The sequence below is a fragment of the Eublepharis macularius genome, chromosome 14, assembly GCF_028583425.1.
Source record: "Eublepharis macularius isolate TG4126 chromosome 14, MPM_Emac_v1.0, whole genome shotgun sequence".
NCBI classification, from domain to species: Eukaryota; Metazoa; Chordata; class Lepidosauria; order Squamata; family Eublepharidae; genus Eublepharis; species Eublepharis macularius.
Genome location: NC_072803.1, coordinates 40128055 through 40149425, shown reverse-complemented (window position 1 = coordinate 40149425; position 21371 = coordinate 40128055). Strand labels below are relative to the sequence as shown.

Here is a 21371-nt window from a genome sequence, read left to right as displayed (position 1 = left end):
CCGAATCTCTCAGTCCAAATGACAATAGTCATAAAACTGCTTCCAGGGATTCGCACGAGTGGTTGCTACTGCCTGATGTTTCCAGTCATCTCCTCACCCAATTTTCAAATTTTGTTTTCACTGAATACATGCTGAAGAACTCCAGAAAGCTATATAGGATTTTGAGGCATGCCCTAGGAAATAAACCCAGTTCCAACATGGAACATGCCAAACTGGAGTCTCACTTGAATTAACTGTGACCTATCTAGTACCTTTTCATCACAACTTTCTTCATTACCCATAATCCTCTCCTTTGTGCATTGCAGGGAAAAATCAGTGGGGGTGAGAGGGCAAGGAATCATTCAGCGAACCTTGGTCACCATGACTGTCAGAAACTAATAAACTTCCAAGGACCCAAAGATTCTCTAGTGAGTAAGTGTGCTGTCCAGTCACAACCGACTCAAGGTGACCCCATGAAGTTCGAACTCAAGAGACAAAGTGATTCACAATTGCCTTCCTCTGCATAGCAGCCCCAGTTTTCCTTGGTGGTCTCCCATCCATGTACTACTGACCATGGGTAAATCTTCCAAACTCTGACGAGATCGAGCTAGTCTGGGTTGCTATAAGATTCCCTAGGACAACTTGAAAATTACATCCCCAGATAAAAAACACCCCTCCACCTGAATCTAAAACGAGACACCCTAGATTCCCACACCTAGTACCTTATTTCGCTAGCACTACTGCTCACACATTCCTAGCTCCATAGCCACAGTAGCAAGCTGCCCTCACTAGTGGCCCTAGTTCCGAGGGGCAACACCCACCAACCTAACAAATTATTACATGTAATTTGATAGTACAACAGTTTTCCTGAACACAATGTAATGCAACCTGGCCCAGAGGCTGGTAGTGCCTACATTTCTGCATATTTACTTCAACTGAAAAGAATATTTACATTAAAAAGACTTGTTTTTAACTTATATTTTCATGTGAAGTCGGGCTATGATGGTTAGTGGTAGAATATCTGTTTTTCATTCCGAAGGTCCCAGGTTCGATCCCTGGCATCTCCAGCTAAAATGATCAGATGATAGGTGATGCAAAAGAGCTCAATTGGATCCTAGAAAGCCGCTGCCAGTCTGAGTAGAAAATACTGGCCTTAAGAGACCAACGGTCCAATTCAGTATAAGGCAGCTTTATGTGTTCAGACCCTCGGCACTAAAGTTTCTTGTCATCTCTGCAAACAGGTGCAAACCCATCTGGGCAACAGCAGAAGACAAAAAGAAGAAAGGGGGACTGGGCTCAGCAATCACCTCAGGTCAGTTGCAGCGGCAGGGGCATTCCTGCTCCGATGCAAATGTGTTACTTCAGATGCAACACAGCAGTGGGAGAACCTCAGGCCCCCCTTCTCCTTTGACTTTTTTTTCTTTTCAGGTATACATCACCTCCTCCCTGAAAAATCTGAAAACACTTGTTTATATGGCGGTCTGCCATTCTTAAAAGTTACAACAATATCTTCTTCATTCACAACTGTTTCTTCCCTCTGTAAACGTTGTGTAGCTGCTCACGGAAGGCTGGGTTCTTGGCATAGCACTGTCAAGCACAAGAACTCCAGATCCATCTTCCCTAGTACATTTTATCCTGCCATTCCTTGCAGGAGTTCAAGTGATGTATTTTGTTCACCTTTTCCCCTTTGTGTTTGCACAACAACCCTGCAAAGTAGGTGTGATTGAGACAGCAAGCCACCCATTGTCCCCCAGGGAGCTTCAAGGCAAGAGGACACATTTGAATTGGGGTCACCTAGATCTTATGTTCAACACTCTAATCACTACAACATACTAGTTCACTACCTGGAGAGTCTAAAGTTGGGGGGGGGGTACTGAGTCTGAGACTTGATTGGAGACATTGAGAGGAAGGAAGACTAACAAAAGGATTCTGGTGCCAGAGTCTTGCAAAAAGCCTTTAATTTGTTTGCTAGATTCTGCCTTTTTGCTTTGCAATATGCTGGAGTGGAAGCCTGATTGGTGAGCAACCAGACACTGGTTAAATCAAGTTTAATGTTAGTTTCAATTTAAGAATGAATTCTGAGTTCATTACTCCCCTCCAACCCCCACATTTAGCAACTGTGTGAGATCAAAGAGACTGCAAAATTCCTGTTGTATTAACAGCTGGTATTACAAGTACTGGGAATCACTGCATAGAGGGGATCATAAGTTACTGGAGGAAAAACTTCCATAAGTTATCTTGGATGACAGTGAACAGGTGACAAAGCATCTGCTTTATCGAAGGTCCAGCACTGTCACTTCCCGCTCCATGACAGTCACATGGTTGCAGGTCTGAAAGGGGAAGAAAGAAAGGCATGATTGTAAGTAACGGTACCTGACATTTTCCATTACATATAACACTACGTAAAAGCAAAAGAAAAAAACCCTATCAGAACAGCAATAGTTAGCATTTAGATGGTATTCTACAAGCATTCAAAGCAGTTTACATAACACACCTCTATCCTTTCAACATGCCTATAAGGTAGGCCAGTGTCACTGCATCCCTACTGCAGAGACAGGAGACTGGCGTGCACAAGGTACACAGAGAGTTGGTAGCTGAATAGGGATTTGAACTGAAGATTTTTGGCTCATATTGCAATACAGCTACTATACTAGCTATGTGCTTGCCACAGAGACTCTAGGAAAGATATGGATTTATCACTGCCACTTTGCAAAGATGAGCAAGGAGCAACAAAGGCAGTGGAATCATGTAGGTGTTCTTCCCATGGTGGGACTCCAATGGTCAGCCATAACTCCACATATATCTCTGCTTTAAGAGTGCTTCCTACCATTCCACAAGAAGGAAGAGAAGAAAAAAAAATCCTGAAGTTGTGGTGACAAGGGGAGGGGGGATTCAATGGGACGCATATTACAGGTTACTTCTTTGGCCTTTCCATTGTACAATTTGCAGGTCACTTCAGAGTAAGACAGACTCAACAAGAACAGCCTAGAACAATCACTGATGCTCAAGGTCTTGTCTTTTGATACTTACAGTAAAGAGAGGTGGATCTTTGCTATGGGGGTGGAATCCTTTTTGTCTACAGGAAGATATCTCTTGCATGCCGTGGTCTGTCAATCTAAAGAATCCTGTTCTAGAAAAAATAGTTGCAAACAAAACAGTTCAACTTCCTACAAAGTTCAGATGGTTTCAGGTGGTCAAGTTCCATGATACTTTGTTACAGAGCCCCAAGTAGTTTAAACGATCAAAGAAAGAGAAATGTACAAAGACCTGCATTTAGCAAAAGCCTGTGTAATGTTTTGTAAAGTTGGTCCAATAAACAGCCATCATTTCTACAAATATAGTGAGAAGCTTTGATTATGTATGCTTTGAATATGGATTCTTCTTCATTTTAAAATGGTACCTTAAAGACTAATGTATTTGTTGTAGTGTAAGCTTTCAGGAGCCAGAGCACACTGTGTCAGATACGCAAAGAGTTATATTCTCCCCCCCACCCCCCACCACACACACAAAACACAAATATACATATACCAAAAACTACAAAGAGCAGAGAAGCGGAGGTGGGGTGATTATTACAAAAGTCATCCTCCAATCAAAAGTTATGTGCTCAGAGTGGATTATCCAGTAAATAATCCAAACTGAGACTGATTAAGAGCAGCAAGACTCTAATCTGGAGAGCCGGGTTTGATTCCTCACTCATCTGCTTGAAGCCAGCTGGGTGACCCTGGGTCAGCCACAGCTCTTTCAGAGCTCTCTCAGCCCCACCCAACAGGGTGATAGCCATGAGAATAATAACAACACTTTCTAACAGCTCTGAGTAGGTGTTAAGTTGTCGTGAAGGGCAGTATATAAACTGAATGTTGTTTTGTTGTTGTTGTTGTTATTAACAACAACAACAAAGAGGAACAAATACTTTTTGCAGTGAACTAGCCACCTCAAGTCTCAACTGATTCCATGCCTGATTGTATCTAATCTACATATGAATTCCAAACTTAGCAACTGCTCTGCTGGAGTTACTTTCTGAAATTCTTCCATTCAAACAGCATAACCTCTAAGTCAGTTATTAAATTCCACAGAGGTTGACATGCTCTTCTACTAGTTTTTTAATGTTCCTGATTTGTTTCTTCTCTTGCAGAGTGTGTCCAGTCTGTCCAAAGTAAATGGCAGAATGGCACTGCTGATTCATGACACTGAATGTGCAGGTAAACGACCCTGGATGGCGCCACTGACGCTGGGTCCCGTGATGGTGTTGTTTGAATGGATGTGGGGACAAAGTAGACAATGGAGTTTGTCAGGGTCTAGTTCTTGGGTTTGTGTCTCCACTGAGTGTTCCATTTTTGCTGGTAATTGCTTCAGACTGGGGAGCTGTCGGTATGCCAAGACAAGCTCCCAAGGCTTAAGAGAGGGAAAAATTATCTTTCAAGAGATGCTGTAGATTCCTAATTATTCACTGGAGAGGTTTTAAGCTTGGTGCTGTAGGTGACTATCAGTGGTGTTCAGTCTTTTTTTGTACAGTCTTTTTTTGTACAAAATCTGTCCAGCAGAACATAACTCCTTGGTACCTGTCTAGCTTTGTCAACTTGCTCTTCTCTCAGTGGGTACTGAAGCTTTAGAAACGCTTATTGTAAATCCTCTTTTTACAACACTGTAGTTCCCTGTCTGTAGCTCTCCCCTACTGACTGCATCCAATTCAACAGACTCTGGCTCATGAAAACTTATACAACAATACCTTTGGCTAGGCTTTATGATGCCACAAGAATCATTTCAGCTGCAGTAACTAATATGGCTACCCCTTGGGAATTTGGCTTCATCTCAGATTTTTTTCCTCCCCCTATTTCCATATCCTTCTGCTTCCCACATGCTCTCTAGTGGAATTTTGGGCAAAATGGAGTGACTATACATGTGTTTTGACTGAGAAGGGCAAACAAACCAGAGACTTACTCTTGGTATTTTGGAGAACAAACAATTGCTATGGACTCGGGCATCATCATTTGATAGGAGCAATGTGTATGCAGATCCACACTGGACAGGAAAGCGGTTTGGGTAGGATGAGTCTAAAGAAGGAGAGGAGGGAGTTAAACCAGTCACCAAAAAAAAAAGTATGGCCACATCTTCAGAGCACTGAGTGTTTATTTTAAGAATCCATATCCTGTGGTCCTCAGCCAATGCAATACAAATATTGTATATAATAAAAAAGTATCAAACTGAAAACCTCTTTGAGAATATGCCAGCTCTTTAGTCCCTGAATAGCTGCACCAGCCATGGTGTTTAAAGGAAGACTCCATGTACAGAGGTAGCAAACCTCTGTATACCAGTGCTTGGAGGCACCAGTAGGGGAGGGCCTTGGCTTTTATACCCTTTTTGTTTAGCCTTCCACGGCAACTGGTTGGCTACTGTGTGAAACAGAATGTTAAACTAGATGGACAACTGATCTGATCCAGTCTTATCTAGACTGAACTTTAGTTTATGGGGCTACATCTAATCCATTACCCCCTCCAGAAGCCAGTTCAGAACATCCACCATCTCAGATAAAACAGAAAAGTAGAGCTGGTTGTCATTTGTATGTTGATGACACTTTACTTCAAATCCCCAAATAACATAGCTATAAACAGTCACACTCAACATAATCCATAGCAAAGTTGTCCTACATAAATGCCATGGAAATGAACAGAAACTGCTCTCAGAGACTGTGCCCTGGGCTTAAACCAGTGTCGCACGGATGAGTGTCATAAGCATCAGAGCCAAGTCTGAGGTATCTTGAAACTTTAGGAAGAAATTGTTTGTATGGAGCTGGCTGCTTGGCAAGCTACCTGGTCTGCTGTGAATGTTTTAAATGGTCCCTTGTTGTACTGTTGGATCCACCGCCTCACCAATGTGGGATACAAGGGACTGCCTTGCAGTGGCTTGTCTCTTTTCTTCATGGTCAGGGACAGAAGGTGGCCCTAGGGGAGAAGTTGTTATCCCACCACCCGTTGGTGTGCGGTGTCCCACAGGGGGCAATATACTCCTCATTACTGTTTAATATCTACATGTGCCCCCTTGCCCAGTTGGTGCACAGCTTCAGACTTGGGTGTCACCAATATATGGACAACACCCAGTTGTATCTGCTGATGGATGGCCAGTTCAACCCAGCCCCGGATGTCCTGGAGCGTACAACGGACTGGGCAGCTTGTCCCCTACCTCTCAACCTGCGACTTAACTGCAGTGATCCAGGCAACAGTCACCTCTAGGCTGGATTATTGTAACTCACTCTCCCTACATATGCCCCAGAGGATGCTTTGATCAGGAGATAAACAACTATTGGTGTTCCCTGGCCCCACGGAGGCCTGCCTGACCTCAACCAGAGCCAGGGCTTTTTCGGTCCTGGAGCCATCCTGGTAGAACTCTGTTGAGAGCAGGGCCTGGCAGGACATCTCTGTAAGACAGAGGTGTTCTGCCAGGCATACGGTTGGGCTGGACTAGGCGTCTGCTGGCCTGGAAAGAGGAGAAGATCTGAGCCCTCCCCATCAGTGTCGTCCACCATCTGGCTGCTGTCTGGCATATTAGCCATTATATTGAAATTTTAAACTGTTTTATTGCTTTTATGATGTAAATTGTATGAAATGTTTTTATTGATATAATCTGCCCTGAGCCTACTTGTGGGGAGGGCAGACTAAGAGTCTAAAATAAATAAAGAAAGAAAAACTCACACTATTATGGGTGCAGTTCACTAGGAAGATTTCCTGCATGAGCCTCACTGAAATCAACAGGTGTTACACAAGATTTCATAACACAACAGCCTAGGAACCTTCTGGGAATTCTGCATTAATCTCCTGCCCCACAGTCAGCAGCAGAGCACCTCAGAAAATCTGTGCCCCAAACGGAATTTTTTCCTTCACCTGAAAGGCCTTGCAAATACAGACTTACATGGATCCATCCCAGAGTGATAAGGCCATACTGATCTTGGATCAGGAAGAGCTCTTCTTCGTTCTCAGTGTTGCAATAGTCAGGGCCCCCATATTGCTTGGGAATAATGACGTGGGTTATTGTGAATTCATTCCTCATCTGGGAGAGAAGACCAAACAACACAGGATAAGGTACCACCACTTCTTATACAGCAAAACAAGCAATTCTTTGGTACAAACAACAAGCAACCTGGATGACTCAGAACACTCTCATTCACTAATGCTCTTTGAACACCACTCACTAATTCTGCATAAAGCTTCCTGCTTTTAGCGCACTACAGACCAGGACACATTTTTTGATCGGTTCATGAAATTCAGCCCTTCCTGTTCACCAAATCCCAACTCTGGCCAACCATTCTCCAGTTTCCAGAACTCTTTTGCCTATCCTACCACTATGACAAGACCACCACCCTCTGGATTTGTGTAAGGATTTCCCCCAACTTCAGTTCCTTTCAAATTCCTGCCTCCTTCACTGTGTTTCTTCAGGGCACTGCTTCTCCCACCATCCCTGTATGTCCTCATCCACTTCCTTCAGGCTTCCCATCCATTTGCCCTTCTTACTCCTCAGTTGTTTAGTCCTGCTGCCTGTACTCCTGCTGACAGAACAGAGCTCCATTTGGTCCCAGGATGTTTCTGTGAAGCTTTTCCCCAGAAAAACACACTCCTCTTGCTTAAAGTTGTTTTTCTGACACTTCCATCCATGCAGTTTTGATAAGGAAAAAGTCAGCCTTTCTGGGAAAGATCAGTTTTAGCCTATTTTATATTTGCAAAACGGCGTTGAAGTATGAAGTCACTTCCTACATGATAAGCAGCAAGCAGAATATCAATAGACTAGAGGTACTTTCAAGTGATCAGATCACCAGCACAGAAGAGTCAGAACCAAAGAGCTACCAGGCAGTAACTTGCAGTTAACACCTTACCAGCTTCCCACAAAGGATCCCACAGGTTTCCACACCCCGTGCAGTGTTTGCGTCCGCCAGCTGGAGAAACTTGTGGCAGAGGTCCCTGGGAATGATAATGTGGCGAAGTCCTTCTATAGTTGCATCTGCAGAAACAGGAATCTTTGATGAGAAATGTCACCTGTATGTTTCAAGCTTATTTCTCAAATAGCAGATGAAGCAGTAAAACTTGTGTCTGCAGAAAGTTTTTTAATATGAAGAATTATTCAGTCAAGTGGGTTCCCACTTTCAATCTGAAGTGGTATTGTCCAGACATAGGCTATTTCTAAGAACCAGAACGCAGAAAAGGTTGCTTTGAGATTTGCACTTTAAGGACCAACACTGTTGTCTACCAGAGCAACTAGCCTATGTTTAAAGCCACAAAAAAACCCAATGGTTAGTACTGTGCACCTGGAAGTGACAACTTGTAGACATTTTCCTCCTTCAGAAGACTGAGAAAGGAACTAGGAGAATTAGTTTAGACTTTTAAATAATAGAGATGCCTTGGTAGATGAGGCGAAAGTATTAGGAACCTTGGAGTTTAGACTTTAGAAAAGCTGATTTTAATAAATTCAAAGAGGCACTTCAAAATGTTTTGTAGAAAGATGCCCGAAAGAAGAAAAGAGTCCATGATGGATGCCAGTTTTTGAAAAATGAGGTACTGGAGGCAAAAAAATCACAAACAATTACAGCACGAAAGATGTATGGAATACGTGTATAGAAACCCACAACGGTTATGTAAGAAACTTATTGATGAACTAAGAGAAATAGAAGGGACACGTTACCAAGGGTGAGAACAGACAAGTAGCTCAACCTTGTAGAGACTGTGTCAGGAAGACTGAAGTGCAGAATGAATTGAGGTTAATAAGGAACTTTACAAGCAAATGGAGTATTTTCAAAGATATATTAAGAGGACAAGAGAGAAGACAGAAAGAGTAAGTCCACCACTGCTTTGTGAAGACTGATAAGTTAACAGGTGGAACTCCTTAAATTCCTATTTTGCTTCAGTCTTCTTTTATAATGGTAATGTTGCACAACTGGACAAAAATCATAAAACTGTTGAGTGGAAAAGATGTGTCAAGGTAGACAAAGAGAGAGTCAGGGAATGTCTAGCAACTTTAAGAAACCCTAAGTTTCCAGGATGGGATGAATTACATTCTCGAGTATTAAAGGAACTTGCTGACGCTCTTTCAGAACCTTTGTCTGTGACCTTTGAGAATGGAGAATGGGGGAGGTGCCAAGCATGTTTATTAACCACTCGTCATTGAACTGAAAAGTTTTCTTTGGTGTACCAAAAGGCTCTGTCCTGGGACTGCTGCACAGTTTAACATTTTTATTAATCACTTGGATGAAGGTGTGGAGGGAAGTCTTATTAAGTTAAATGAATAGAATTGGGAAAAATAGGCAATATCTTTACACAGTGGTTCTTAAACCTACCCCTCAAACTTCCTCTACTTTTTAGGATATGGTTACAAAGTAGCTCTGTGCTACTATCCCCGCCCCCCCAACTTAGAAAGCAAAAATTGTATTATTGGTTAGCACTGAACAAGTTTGTATTTATTGTTAATTTCTACTATTTATAAATGTAAGCCACTGGGTCCCCATTAGGGGAAAAGGCAAGCTATATATGAGGTAAATAAACAAGCAGCGATACTGAGCAGCATGCTGTATTTCATGGCTTTTTCATACACTATGTGGAGGCAAATCCAAATTTGCCATTCAGCCTTCCAGAGCTCTCAGCTCACCCTGTTCCACCACTTTCCTCCTAGTTGCGAGAGTCCCAATCCACAGTTTGAGAATCATTTCCTTGGAAGATACAATTCAAAAAGACCTTGACAGGAAAACTAGGCTGTTATTAATAAAATAAAGTCTGATAGAGATAGGTAAGATTCTGTCCCTAGGTAGGAAAAAGCAAAAGCATAAATACAGGATGGGAGATACCTGGCTGGGTAGCAGTACAAGTAAAAAATATTTGGAGATTGTGGTGAATTGCAGACTTGAGTGCGAAGAACTGTGACAAAGGCTAATGCGATTTGGGGAAATATTAACTAAAGTCATAGGAAGGAATAGTTCCTTTCCATTCTGCACTGTTTAGACCTCATACACAGCACTGCATTCAGTTCTGGGTGCTAAACTTTTTAAAAGATATTGGAAAAACTGGAACAGGTTAAGAGAGGGCAATGAGAAGGAGGAGGCTGATGGGTCAGGAAATGAAGTGCTGCATGGAAAGGTTGAAAGAACTCAGTATGTTTAGGTTAAATAAGAGACAACCATAGAATGATGCCATAGCAGATTGAGTAACGGCCCCAGTGACAAAGCATATGGAATAACAGCAAGTTAAGTAACTGTGCAAGTACAGCACCTGGACAAGCAAGCCAAGGCTCTATTTCCCTCATTATTAGACAACAGTTCAGTCCCAAATAAATACCTTTGCTTTAATTTAAAAGGCATTAAAGTGGAAGAAAGCCAGCAGGGTGATGGGGAATATGTAACATATTGCACAGATTGTCTTCTGCTGATAACCTTCCAGTTTGACAAAATCATGATTTTTAATGGTTCAAATGTTGAGATTTAATTTTAGAATGTTTCCTCCTCTTTTCTGGGGGTAGGAGGGTTCCACAAATTCTTTTGAACTTTAATTAACAGTCCCGGTAAGACTGTTTCAACATTTGGGAGTAACAAGGTAGATCAAGCCAATTCCAAAATATACTAACTGTTCTCTGGACTCCCCAAAGCTCCAGGTTTCAAAGACCTGTCCACAATGGGGGGCTTTGGCAGCACAGCTCCTCCACCAGGGCTTGAAGGGTGTACAGGCGGGCATGGAGTCTTTGCATCAGTTGGGGGCCTGACCACACCAGGTATCAAAGGGCCCTCCAAGGAGTCTGGGCCTGGCTCCAACTTTCCAAACTGCTGCACAATTTTCAGACGCTCTTTCTCCAGCTCTTGGCGCCGGATCATCTCCTCAAAGGCATGAAACTGCTCCTGTTCTGCCTGTTGCTGCTTCATCAGGGCCACTCTTTGCCGTTCCTCATTCAGCTGCTGCTGCAGAGCCAAGTTACATGCAAACTCCTCTTCCTGCTTTTTCTGCAAAGGGAACATTTTGAAAGTAATCAGGTGACAAATTGCAAAAACACAGATTTAACTTTTTGGGCTCAGCATATAGCTTTGCTTGCAGAAGGTTCCAAGTTCAATCACTGGTATTTCAACTCAAAGGAAACCAGGCAGCAGGTGTCTGGAAAGGGACCTCTCTCTGAGACTTCGGAGAGGCACTGCCAGTCAGAATAGATACTGGCAAGAAGGACTAACAGACTAATTTGGTAAACAGCAGCTTCTTGCATTCAAATAGGATGAGATGGAAGACTGCCACTCTTTTGTCTCTAACAGATTGGGCAGGGAGGAAAACCAAAATGATACACTAAGCATTGACATTTCAGTCTAGCTTATATAGGGGGTCTAAAAATATGATAAAAACTTAAGCTTGAACTTATCAGCTTCAAAACTGACTTACAGCAACTGAGCTGTTTCACACTAGGACTGGAAGCCTGGAGCACCTAGGAATCACCACTGACCCACAGAATTCACTGGAACCAGCCTAGGACGATGGCATTCTCCCAGCATCACAGCTCTAGCCTCCTGTGTTTGCATCATTGCAGAGATTAAACTCACAACAGATATGCACCAAGTGAACACCAGTCTCAAGCATGCCAAGAGCGGAGAGAAGGCAATAATGAACTGGCATAGGAAGCACTAATCTCATCAGCACTTGCTTCTCTACAACCATATATACAACCAAGAGCCACAGTTGGTGTAGTGGGCAAGAGCATGGGACTCTAATCTGGAGAGCCGGGTTTGATTCCCCACTCCTCCATTTGAAGCCAGCTGGGTGACCCTGGGCTAGTCACAGCTCTCTGGAGCTCTCTCAGCCCCACCCACCTCACAGGGTGTTTGTTGTGGGGATAATAATAACATACTTTGTAAACCACTCTGAGTGGGCATTAAGTTGTCCTGAAGGGTGGTATATAAATCGAATGTTGTTGTTATTTTCAGTGCCTGACACTGAATGGGATGGGCAGCCTCTAATGAGGCACTGAGACGTGGGCAGGGAGGAGGGAGAGAAGAAACGTGCAGTATCTCTCCCTCACTAACCCTAAAGCAGGTCATGGGGCTTCAGAGTATCATGACTCTTCTCCTCCTCTCCTCATCAGTCATCCACATAGCTAGTTGAGGCCAAAGACTGTTTTCCACTTCCAAGGGCCAACTAAGGCACACTCCAGTGAGCCTCTTCCCAACTCTTGTGGAAAAAGCAAGAGAACTTTGAATATATCATGCCAGGTGGGAAGCAGAGGAAGTAGAAATGATGTGTCCCTCTTCTAATGCTGATTTCTCTTCTGTCACATCTATTTTTGCCCATCTATTTTCTCCTTTGTTTCAACTACTGCCCCTCCCCTTCCAAGCCTATACAACTTCTTTGTAGTTTCTCTTATTTCAGGTGATGAGAAAATGAAACACTGAAAATCTCCATTAGGATGGGGGGAGCCTGGGCATTCCCCACTGGAGGGCGGAAAGGGAAGCTTGAAGAGAGACCGGAAACAGGAAAGGTGTTGGCAAGGCTTCTCTACGGCAATAACAGAAGCTCATCTTCCAGAAGTCAGGGAAGTGGGAATGTTGCTATCAGGCCTTGGCCTCAGTTTATCCTCCTCTCTATCCAATTCCTCTTCTCCTAAACTGTATACAATGAAAATTTTCTATGATCCTCCAGTTGCTGCTGCAAATGCAGAGCAACTGCAGGATGGTGGCTTTCCCCCTCACTTTCCTAGCTCCAGCCTCCATGCTACCAGAGGGATTTTTCAGACTACTTTAATGCTATTTGTCAGCTATGATTTCTAGCACAGAAGCCTGAAAAAGTCCTCCAGTGGAGTGCAGAGGGAGAATGGCAGCCAGAGAGGGCCTGGTGCAAGGAAAATGGTGCTGACGTGAGATGGATTTGCAAAAAGCGCACACTTTCGTATCCTGACAGTGCAAAGGCACTTAAGCCTGTGATCTTTCCTTATAATTACACTAAATCAGGTTTGGGAAAGATCACATAAAGATGGGAGAAAATTCGGAATGTGGACAATTAAGGGATGATGTACTCTGGATAATCCCCCCCCCCAAATTGCTCGAGTTTACACACAAAAACAGCGCAAAACCTCTATGTGAAATTAGCCCCAGTCAGCAGTTTCAGCCAGTGATCACAATAAAGATATGAGATCCAGCAGAGTGAGCAGGACTGTGCCTAATCTCATCACACTCAACAAGGTTAATAGCAGCAGCTCCAGAGGCAACTTGAGCCTTGCCTAGTATTGAGCAATAGTACACTAATCAGGGTTGCCCAGCTATTTAATCAGTGCACTTTGCCATAAAAACATCTAGTTGTGTTAATGCTCTGCCAGGGAAAGAACTATAATCTCATTAGTATTCGGATTGTTTTAACCGTCTGGCAAACACCCAGTTCAATGGCCCCACCTTTTCCTATTTGGAGACCTTCAAGCTCTTTCCTTATTTGGAAATATTCCCAGGACCCAATATCACCCCATTCATTCTTTTTTTGGCCAATCAAGCAGCAGACATCTTAGTCTATCTTGCCCCCTCCCCCTCCAAACACGGAAGGAAAGGAATCTTCTTTTTGACACAAGCCTCTCGCCCTGAGAGTGAGGTCAGAATCTGGCTTCAAATCAAGTTTCTACCTGCCCAGGAGTACCTCTGCCTTGTGAGCTGCGGAGTGCCCAGTCTGACACATCTTATACATTTTCACTGCTTTTCCTTTCTTGGAGTACTTTTGGATGAGTGCCTGCTAGGAAACTCAGACCCCTGCTTAATAACCACTACCTTTGCTAAACCTGAATAGGTAAGACGGATTCACCCTCTGACTCTACTCCTTTGCCCTTTGCCTCCCCTAGCTTGAGTGGAATACACTGCACAGTATGTGTGGCCGCTTGCAATCTTTGGCTCTTATAAAGGTGGGCTTATTAGCATTGGGCACTATATTAAGTTCTTGATATTATTCTGACTGCTTCCCCAGATCAGCTGCTTGCATGATTCTCCTCAATAAATTTGTCCAAACTTGTAGAGGAGCTTCAATAGTTTGTCAGCAGATCTCGTTTGTGTGGGTCCCTGAAGATAAGGGATGTTTCTTTAAATAGCCAGCATAGAAGTAAGATGGCAGAAGGAAGATTAATTCTACATGCTCTGGCTACTTCGGTTTGAATATGGGAAGAACTGGAAGGCAGGTCACATTCACACCAATACCTAGAGTACATGGGTCTCCCTGACCAGACCAAGCAACGTATCATTTCATAGATGTGCTTGAGTAGTGAGTATGCAAGCCTCTGCTGTAAAAGCAGACTCACCGATAAGGACATTAATACCCCGAGCAGGGGTTGTTTTCTGTAAACCACAGTATGTCCTTCAGACATAATATCGCATTACTGACCTTCCGCACATTGTATTCTGCATATTCTTTGTTATATTTTTCTAAAAGCTCCTTCTTCAGCTCCTCAGCTCTAGGAAACACAACTTCTTTCAGTTTCTGGGAGGAGAAAAGACAAGAAAGAGGATCTAGACCAGAAGCTTCAGAGTCAGCCACAACACTCCCCACCCCCACAATGTTCTCTTACACAAATTCCACTGAAACGAGCAGAAGTTGCACAGAGAGGGCACAGCTTTCCTAGCACAAGCGAGTCAGTCAGTCTCAGAAGGTTCTGAGTTTCAGTCTCAGTGAACATGAGCTTGTACCTCTTTTTAGGTGAAGTTACAGCTCAATGGTAAAGTGCCTGCTTTGTTTGCAGCACATTCCAGGTACTGGGAAAGACCCCAAGCTTCAGAGACTTGCTACAGATAAGCAATATAGGACAGGATAGATCAATGCTCTACTGATATATAAGTCATATTCTAGATATATTCCTATCCCAGAGACAGTAGATGAGCTGCTTATTCTTCATCATCTACAGCAGGATTCTCCAGCGTAGTACCCATAACTGCCATTATGCCTACCAGTACTTCCCTTGGCATCTGCTGAGTTTTTTCAGAACGTGGATGGGGTGGTTGTAAGGCAGGGCTTGTTACTAGCTACTCTTTCAAATTCCACTGGAGAATCAAGAGACCTGGAAAGCACCCGGGTTTTCCTCAGTCACTGTGTGCTTCCATTCCTCCTTCAGGCTTTCTTTCTTCCCAGGTGGTGTGAGGTATTCTGTTTGGCTTAAGTTTGGCTCTGCTGACTGAGGAAGCCATTTTTTTGAGTGGTGCTCACTCTACCTCCTCTCAAAAATCCAAAAGTGCCTGCAGGCTCAAAATGGTTGGGGACCCCTGATCTAGAGTAACTACAAGTTTTGTGAGGAAAAGTTTGCAACAGAAGAAGTGGGAAGAAGGGAGGGGAAGCATACATTAGAAATCTTCCCCCCACAAAGCTGCAACCTACTTTTACTGTGTCTTTTTTCTCTGGGATGACAGCAGTTTTGTAATCACGATGCTTTGGGAGTTTCTCTATGAAAAGCCTAGGAAGAGAGAACGAGAGAGAGTTGGCAGCTGAAATGCGGGGGGGGGGGGTAGGGGTGGGGGAAGATAATGTTCAGGATTTATCATGCAAACAATCCCCCAGATTTTCAGTGTATACCTTCTGAACGCAAATTTTTCAGGATAAAATTCTGCTCTTTTATAAACCAAGCATTTATCTCTTCTACTTGCCCCCCTCCCCTCTGGAATGTTTGCAATGAAAGGCTCATTTCAGGAAAAAGCATCACAAACCACAGCAACATTTTAGCATCCACAGCTACATTACAAAGTAGGAAGAACTCATTCTTGGAGTCACAAAAACTTCAATCTCCAAATTGTATGTATGTGGAAAATCCAATTTCATCTTCCAACAAACATTTGTATCTCACTAAGTCCATTGGATGATTTCCCTCTTCCAGAAAACTTTTTTCACCAGTGCCATAGAATGGGTGTTGGCCTTATCCATGATCTGCAAGTTTATACATCATGTTTCTATAGGAAGCATGAACACAGAATAGTGGAATTATTTGTGAAAAGAAAAATATAATGCATGAATCAGCCTACAGAATTGCACAAAAGGATACATAAAAACTGTTCATCGCCTGCAAATAATGTTGTGAATTGAAAAACTAACAGTGCAATTCTATGCAAAGTTCCTGCAGCCTACGACCATTATTTCATTAGGCTTAGAAACGGAGTAACTCTGCCCAGGACACCTTGTAAGACATCCAGTTCAGTAAATCAAACTTACTTTTGAGGTTCAGGAAACGGTATGGGAATAACAGAAACTGCAGCATTATTGAGGGCAAGCAAGCGTGAGCCTGATTTATAATCTAAGCCAATGTAAAAGAGAGACATATAAAGTAATTTTTACTTATTTCTAAAACCTACCCTACTTTCATTCTGATGGGGATTTAAGGAAAACTACCAGTAGATCTTCATTAGTGGGGGACCCTGCAATTCTAGCAAATTTTCACAAAACTGTGGTGGAAAAAACACCATACTATTGTATTTCTATATACACGTTATTGTATTGCTCAGTGTGCTGATCTGATTAGGGTAACTTTCAGAAAGCAAATTCATTTCTCAGCACAACCCAGTGCATTCAGTTCATACGGCTATTTATGCCAACTTTACTAATAAACCTCGACATCTCAGAGGGTTGGATTATTTAGCTGCTGGAAAATAGCGACTAAGTTGGACAACCTAAATTTAGGCTAAGTTACAGTGAGACAATTCCCTCATTGTCAGGGCACACACAAGGCCCAGAAGAACAGATGTATCATCTGTACAATATGCCATCTAGTGAGTTCACCCCTCCACTGCTGCATGTATTACCATGATAGCAGAACCATAGCTGGGACATTTGTTTAGTTAAAGGAGGCTTTAAACAGCTGCCAACAGGGAACAGCGCTGGAAAGATTCCACCAAGTTTTATACTTACCAGGTCCCTTGGCCAGCTTTTCCTCCCAGTAATGCCCATAAAAGATGAGGAAGCACTAGGGGTTAAGGGAGGCTGAATGCAATGCTAATCGGGAAAAAATGTACTGAATGTAACATGGTAAAGCAAGAAAAAGGGAAGAATCAACAGTTTGGGGTAAGAGAAGAGGATGGGAGTATTAGGTTCTCTTTTCCTATCAGGTAATCATATATCTAATATCCAAAGGATGCCCTGTGTGGATCTTTAAACCCACGGACTGGGCTACTTGATGACAAAGTGGCTGCTTTCACAAGCTTGGGGAACTCCCAGGGTTGCAGAAAAATCTGAACACACTAAAGAGCAGGGGATAAAAAATCCCAAAGCCAAACAGCGTGTTCTATGCATGCACACAACACACATCAACCACTTCCTCTGTCATTGTCATTGTGGACAACAGGAAGGGCCCAGGGGAGGTGGAGCGGAGAGCAAAATCAAAGATAAAGAGGCTGGGGGAGGAGAGGCCAAGCCACCACCATGAGGCAAAAATCAGAGATGTGATGAGGCAAGAGTGAAAGTGGCAACATCCGTAACCAGGAAAGGGGAGAGGAGTTGAGAGAGAAGCAGCCACCACGGAAAAAGCACGACAGCTGGGGTCAGCTGGGGGGAAACTGCACACAGCCATGCCAAGGCTGACATGGACAGGTTTCAAGGGAGGGAAACCAACACAGCCCTCCTGAAGAGGGCTGGGAGGGCAGGCTGGAGGAGCAGCCACCCCAGGCACTGCTAAGAGCCTTGAGAAAGCTATGGAAAGCAGGGTCAGTTGACTGGGGTGGGGAAGGAAGCTCAGCGCAGAACCCTGCAACTCCTCTGCACAATTCTTGCAACCCCCCTGCTTGTTCAACATTAATTTAGCAACTTGTTAAAACAAATCAAGAAAGGAATTTTCAATATAATATTATTATATCAAATTCCAAAATTGCATTCTTACTTTTTTTTTAGGTTAAGGTTAAGTCAACATGAACTGATTTTTTGGGCTACAATTTTTATGGGGAACCAGAGATAGTTACTAAATTTATAATAGTGGTCTGGGGAGATTTCTTGCATTTTTCCAGCACTCATATTGTAATATTGCTGCTACTGCTAATGAATAAACTGCTATTGCAAGTACTGGGTGAAACCATAGTTGTACAAACTGTCACAGGCACCTCTCTGATCATGTCTGTGACAAGTAACAGCCTCCACACCCCCACTATGGCTGTGCCTGTGACACAGTGTTAATTTTTTAAAAAAATTCTAAAACTGTTCTGAAGGCTGAATTGTTTATTTTGTGCACTTTATTCTCCTACCCTTCCTTCCAAGAAACACAGGGTAGCATACAAGGTCTTCCCCGTCTCCATTTTATTCTCTCAACAATCCTGCAAGGCTGAGACAGATGATTGGTCCAATGTTACCCAGTCAGTTTAATGGCAAGCAGGGATCTTGCCACAAAGACATGCAGACTACGCTGGTACCAGTACAACTCTCTAACCATTGTAGTTCTCTGAACAATACTTTGCAAATGAATGAATGTTAAGGTCATAAAAATTAGCAAAGTGCTCTTGTTTTCTATACAACAGCCCCAGGCTGTGGAAGTGTTTTGCCTTTATTTAGTTCTTTAAAGGTTGTGCATAGGCCTGCAGCAGCACTGAATCACATCCTCCCTGAATCAAAGGAATGCAAATTTCACCCCCAGCAAGGCCTTTCCCATCAATTATGTACAGTCCTGACACACAGTTCTTATTTTTGTATCAAGACTTTCAGGGCTACCCACCGCTGAGGAAAGCTCTAATTGGTTGTTTGCATAAACCCTTAGAGACAGCATGAGGATCCTATTTAGCCCAAAACAACAACCACCTTCCTCTTACATTTAAGAACCTGGGACTAAGAGAAAAGACAAGGATTTGGAGCACTTGAGTCACACAGAAAATAAGTAGTAGAGCCAGAACAGAGTACAACTCCAGGTGACCCACCTGGTTTGCAATGCAAAATAATTGAAAGATCTATCAGAACAGCCAAAATTTCTTACGTGATGTATTTGTTGTACAATATAAAGGCATTTTCAACGTTGCCTTCCTCAGAATAGATAGTTGCCATTCGGATCATTTCAATCCCAGAACGGTAGTACCTCCGTGGTGGGACATCTTCATTCACCTCCACACAACTCCCCATCTGGATAAGACCCCTGACTCGGTCCTCTGGGGGGAGGCTGACATCGGTGTGATCAGGCATAAGGGTCAGTCTGTAGAAAGAGCAGATATGGCTTATAGTGAAGTCATGTTTCCAGATAAGCCCTCTGCCTGAGCATTTTCAGAAGACAGAGGACCTTGGAATATAAAGACTGATGGACTCAAAAGCAGTGGATCCGATATCTGGGTAAGTGAATAATGCTACTGAAAACACATAACTGTAGTCAAACTAAGTTTAAAGCTTATGTTTTGACTTCAACATTTCCTGTAAAGAAACATTTCCAACAACCAGTCATAGTTACGGAAACAGGAACCAGTTGATTACATACACCTACTATAAGAGGCCATCTTATAAAGTAATGGCAAAGAATTTTCACTAAAAGAACTTCAATAGAAAAAAACCCCTTTCATATTCTTATTAGAAATGTCTCGCCATACAGTTAGGAATTACACACATCTTGTGCTGCAATCATCTTGATGCAAAATTTACAAAATTCATGAGAATGTTAGGGCTCCATAAGAGTTAATTAGAATTCATGTAAGAGAATGAGTAATTTTTTCAAAGAACTTTGCATAATCAAGGGTATATCAAAGTTTTTCATAGTCACCCAGCCAGAGATCTCAATTTATCCTGCCTTTCTCCTTTAATAGATCACCCTTCTTTATGTACAGCTCTCAAACTACAAGGCAGTCAACCCTATGGGCAGCCAACTGCAAAGAAAGGTAGCAGCATCCCATTGCCTCTACTTTATCCCAGTTCTGTCCAGGGATAATATGCTCTACCTTTCTTTAACATAAACACAGAACTACTTAAGGGATGCTTCCCTCCACCCACATTTTCCCTAATCTTCAGCCTGCATGAAGCACAATCTCAGCTCTTTTCTTTCTATCTTACTGGCTGCAGAACTAAGTTGAGAAAGTGCTGCCATTTTGCCCTGAAGTGTCCAGAAGTCCCTCTTAACTTCAGTAAGACAAAAAACAAACCAAAAAAACCCCTAGATTTCGAGCCCCACCTCTGCCACACAACTCCCTGCGCGCCTTGGACAAGTCACTGTCTCCCAGCCTCGATCCCACCACAAGTAAGGCGGAGGAACAGAAGGAGGCTCTTGGCAACTGAAAGACCGCCAAAGACTTCGCTGACTGAGGGAACGGGGGAAGGAGGGCAGCGGCGGGTCTCTCTCTCCCTGTCCGACTGAGGAGGGAAAATATGAACTTCTCTCACACCGCCTCAGCATCAAACTCGCCCCCTTCAGCCCAACCTGGAACTCCACCGCAGAGACCAGGTCAGCCCTAGAGAGGCAGGAACAAAAACTAGTTCCGGGAACACATCGCGACCAAACAACTTCCGGATCCTCTAGCCTAACTCTTCCATAGAGAATTGAACACCGACAGACTTAAAACTAGAGCAAGCCTGGTCAAGCACGGCTATCACCAGGAGGCGGGACTTCCTGGATAGTCCCCCCCCTCCCTTTTTGGGATGGGTGCCCAGAGGAGACATTCCGGGCATTGAGTATGTGGCTTGTCTGACTCATGGTGTTGCCAGCTCCAGGCTGGGAAATCTCTGGAGATTGGCGGTGGAGTCTGGGGTGATGGGGGTTGAGGAGGGGAGAGATCGCAGCAGGGTATAATGCCATAAATCCCACTCTCCAAAGCAGTCGTTTTCTCCAGAACTGATCTTATGTGGCCTGGAGATCAGTTGTCATTCTGGGAGATATTCAGGCCCCAGATGGAGGTTGGCTCCACTACCCCAGTAATTCATCTTATTTCATACTGAGTGTGGGTTGTTTTGTTTTTAGTTTGGAAAAAAAGTCCCACACAATGCAAAGTCACTGCCTAGCTAACCCCATATTAAGGGGGTGGGAGCAGCATCGACCGTCTTATAACATCACTGCAATGTAGCAAGCACATCGTTAATGTGGAAGTTTGGAGGTGGGACACGGTGTGATGTATTTATGTATGGTGTATGCAGGAAAAAACCATTAGTATATGCCGATCTCGCCTTTCTCCAAGAAGTTCAGGGCAGTGCAGGTTGTTCTGTGCTCCTCTTAACAACCCTCTGAGGTAAGTTAGGCTGAGAGAGTGGCTTCCAAATCCTAGCCCAATTAGATTTCCAGGGTATGAGCTTTTGAGAGTCAAAACTCCCCTCCGCAGATACAAGGTAGGAGTCCTTATAATCCAGACACAGGGTGGGAGAGGTATTGCAAATTAGAATTGTCAGGAAGCTAGGTATAATACATGCTATATGTAGCTTGATAGAATTGGGACCTGAAAAGCAGATCAGCGTCTGTGGTGAGAGAGAAATCCAATGTCCCTGTTCAGCTCTTGGGAGGGAGGTGGG

The 21371-nt window shown here is 43.4% G+C and overlaps 1 protein-coding gene across 2 annotated transcripts; it reads right to left on the bottom strand.

Annotated features, from left to right (window-relative positions):
• Positions 1-1941: 1941 nt before the first annotated feature.
• STAMBP (STAM binding protein) lies at positions 1942-20310 on the bottom strand. Of its 2 annotated transcripts, none has more exons than XM_054997875.1 (10): positions 20047-20310; positions 18874-19086; positions 15315-15390; positions 14331-14426; positions 10573-10942; positions 7841-7965; positions 6883-7020; positions 4918-5030; positions 3010-3109; positions 1942-2309 (listed from the first exon to the last, which is right to left on the bottom strand). In XM_054997875.1, the coding sequence occupies exons 2-10, from the start codon at positions 19074-19076 to the stop codon at positions 2253-2255; spliced, it is 1278 nt and encodes a 425-aa protein (XP_054853850.1). In that variant the 5' UTR covers positions 19077-19086; positions 20047-20310; the 3' UTR covers positions 1942-2252. The 2 variants fall into 2 exon arrangements, with proteins under 2 accessions (XP_054853850.1, XP_054853851.1); XM_054997876.1 differs by having other exon boundaries at positions 20256-20271.
• Between the last annotated feature and the right edge of the window lie 1061 nt (positions 20311-21371).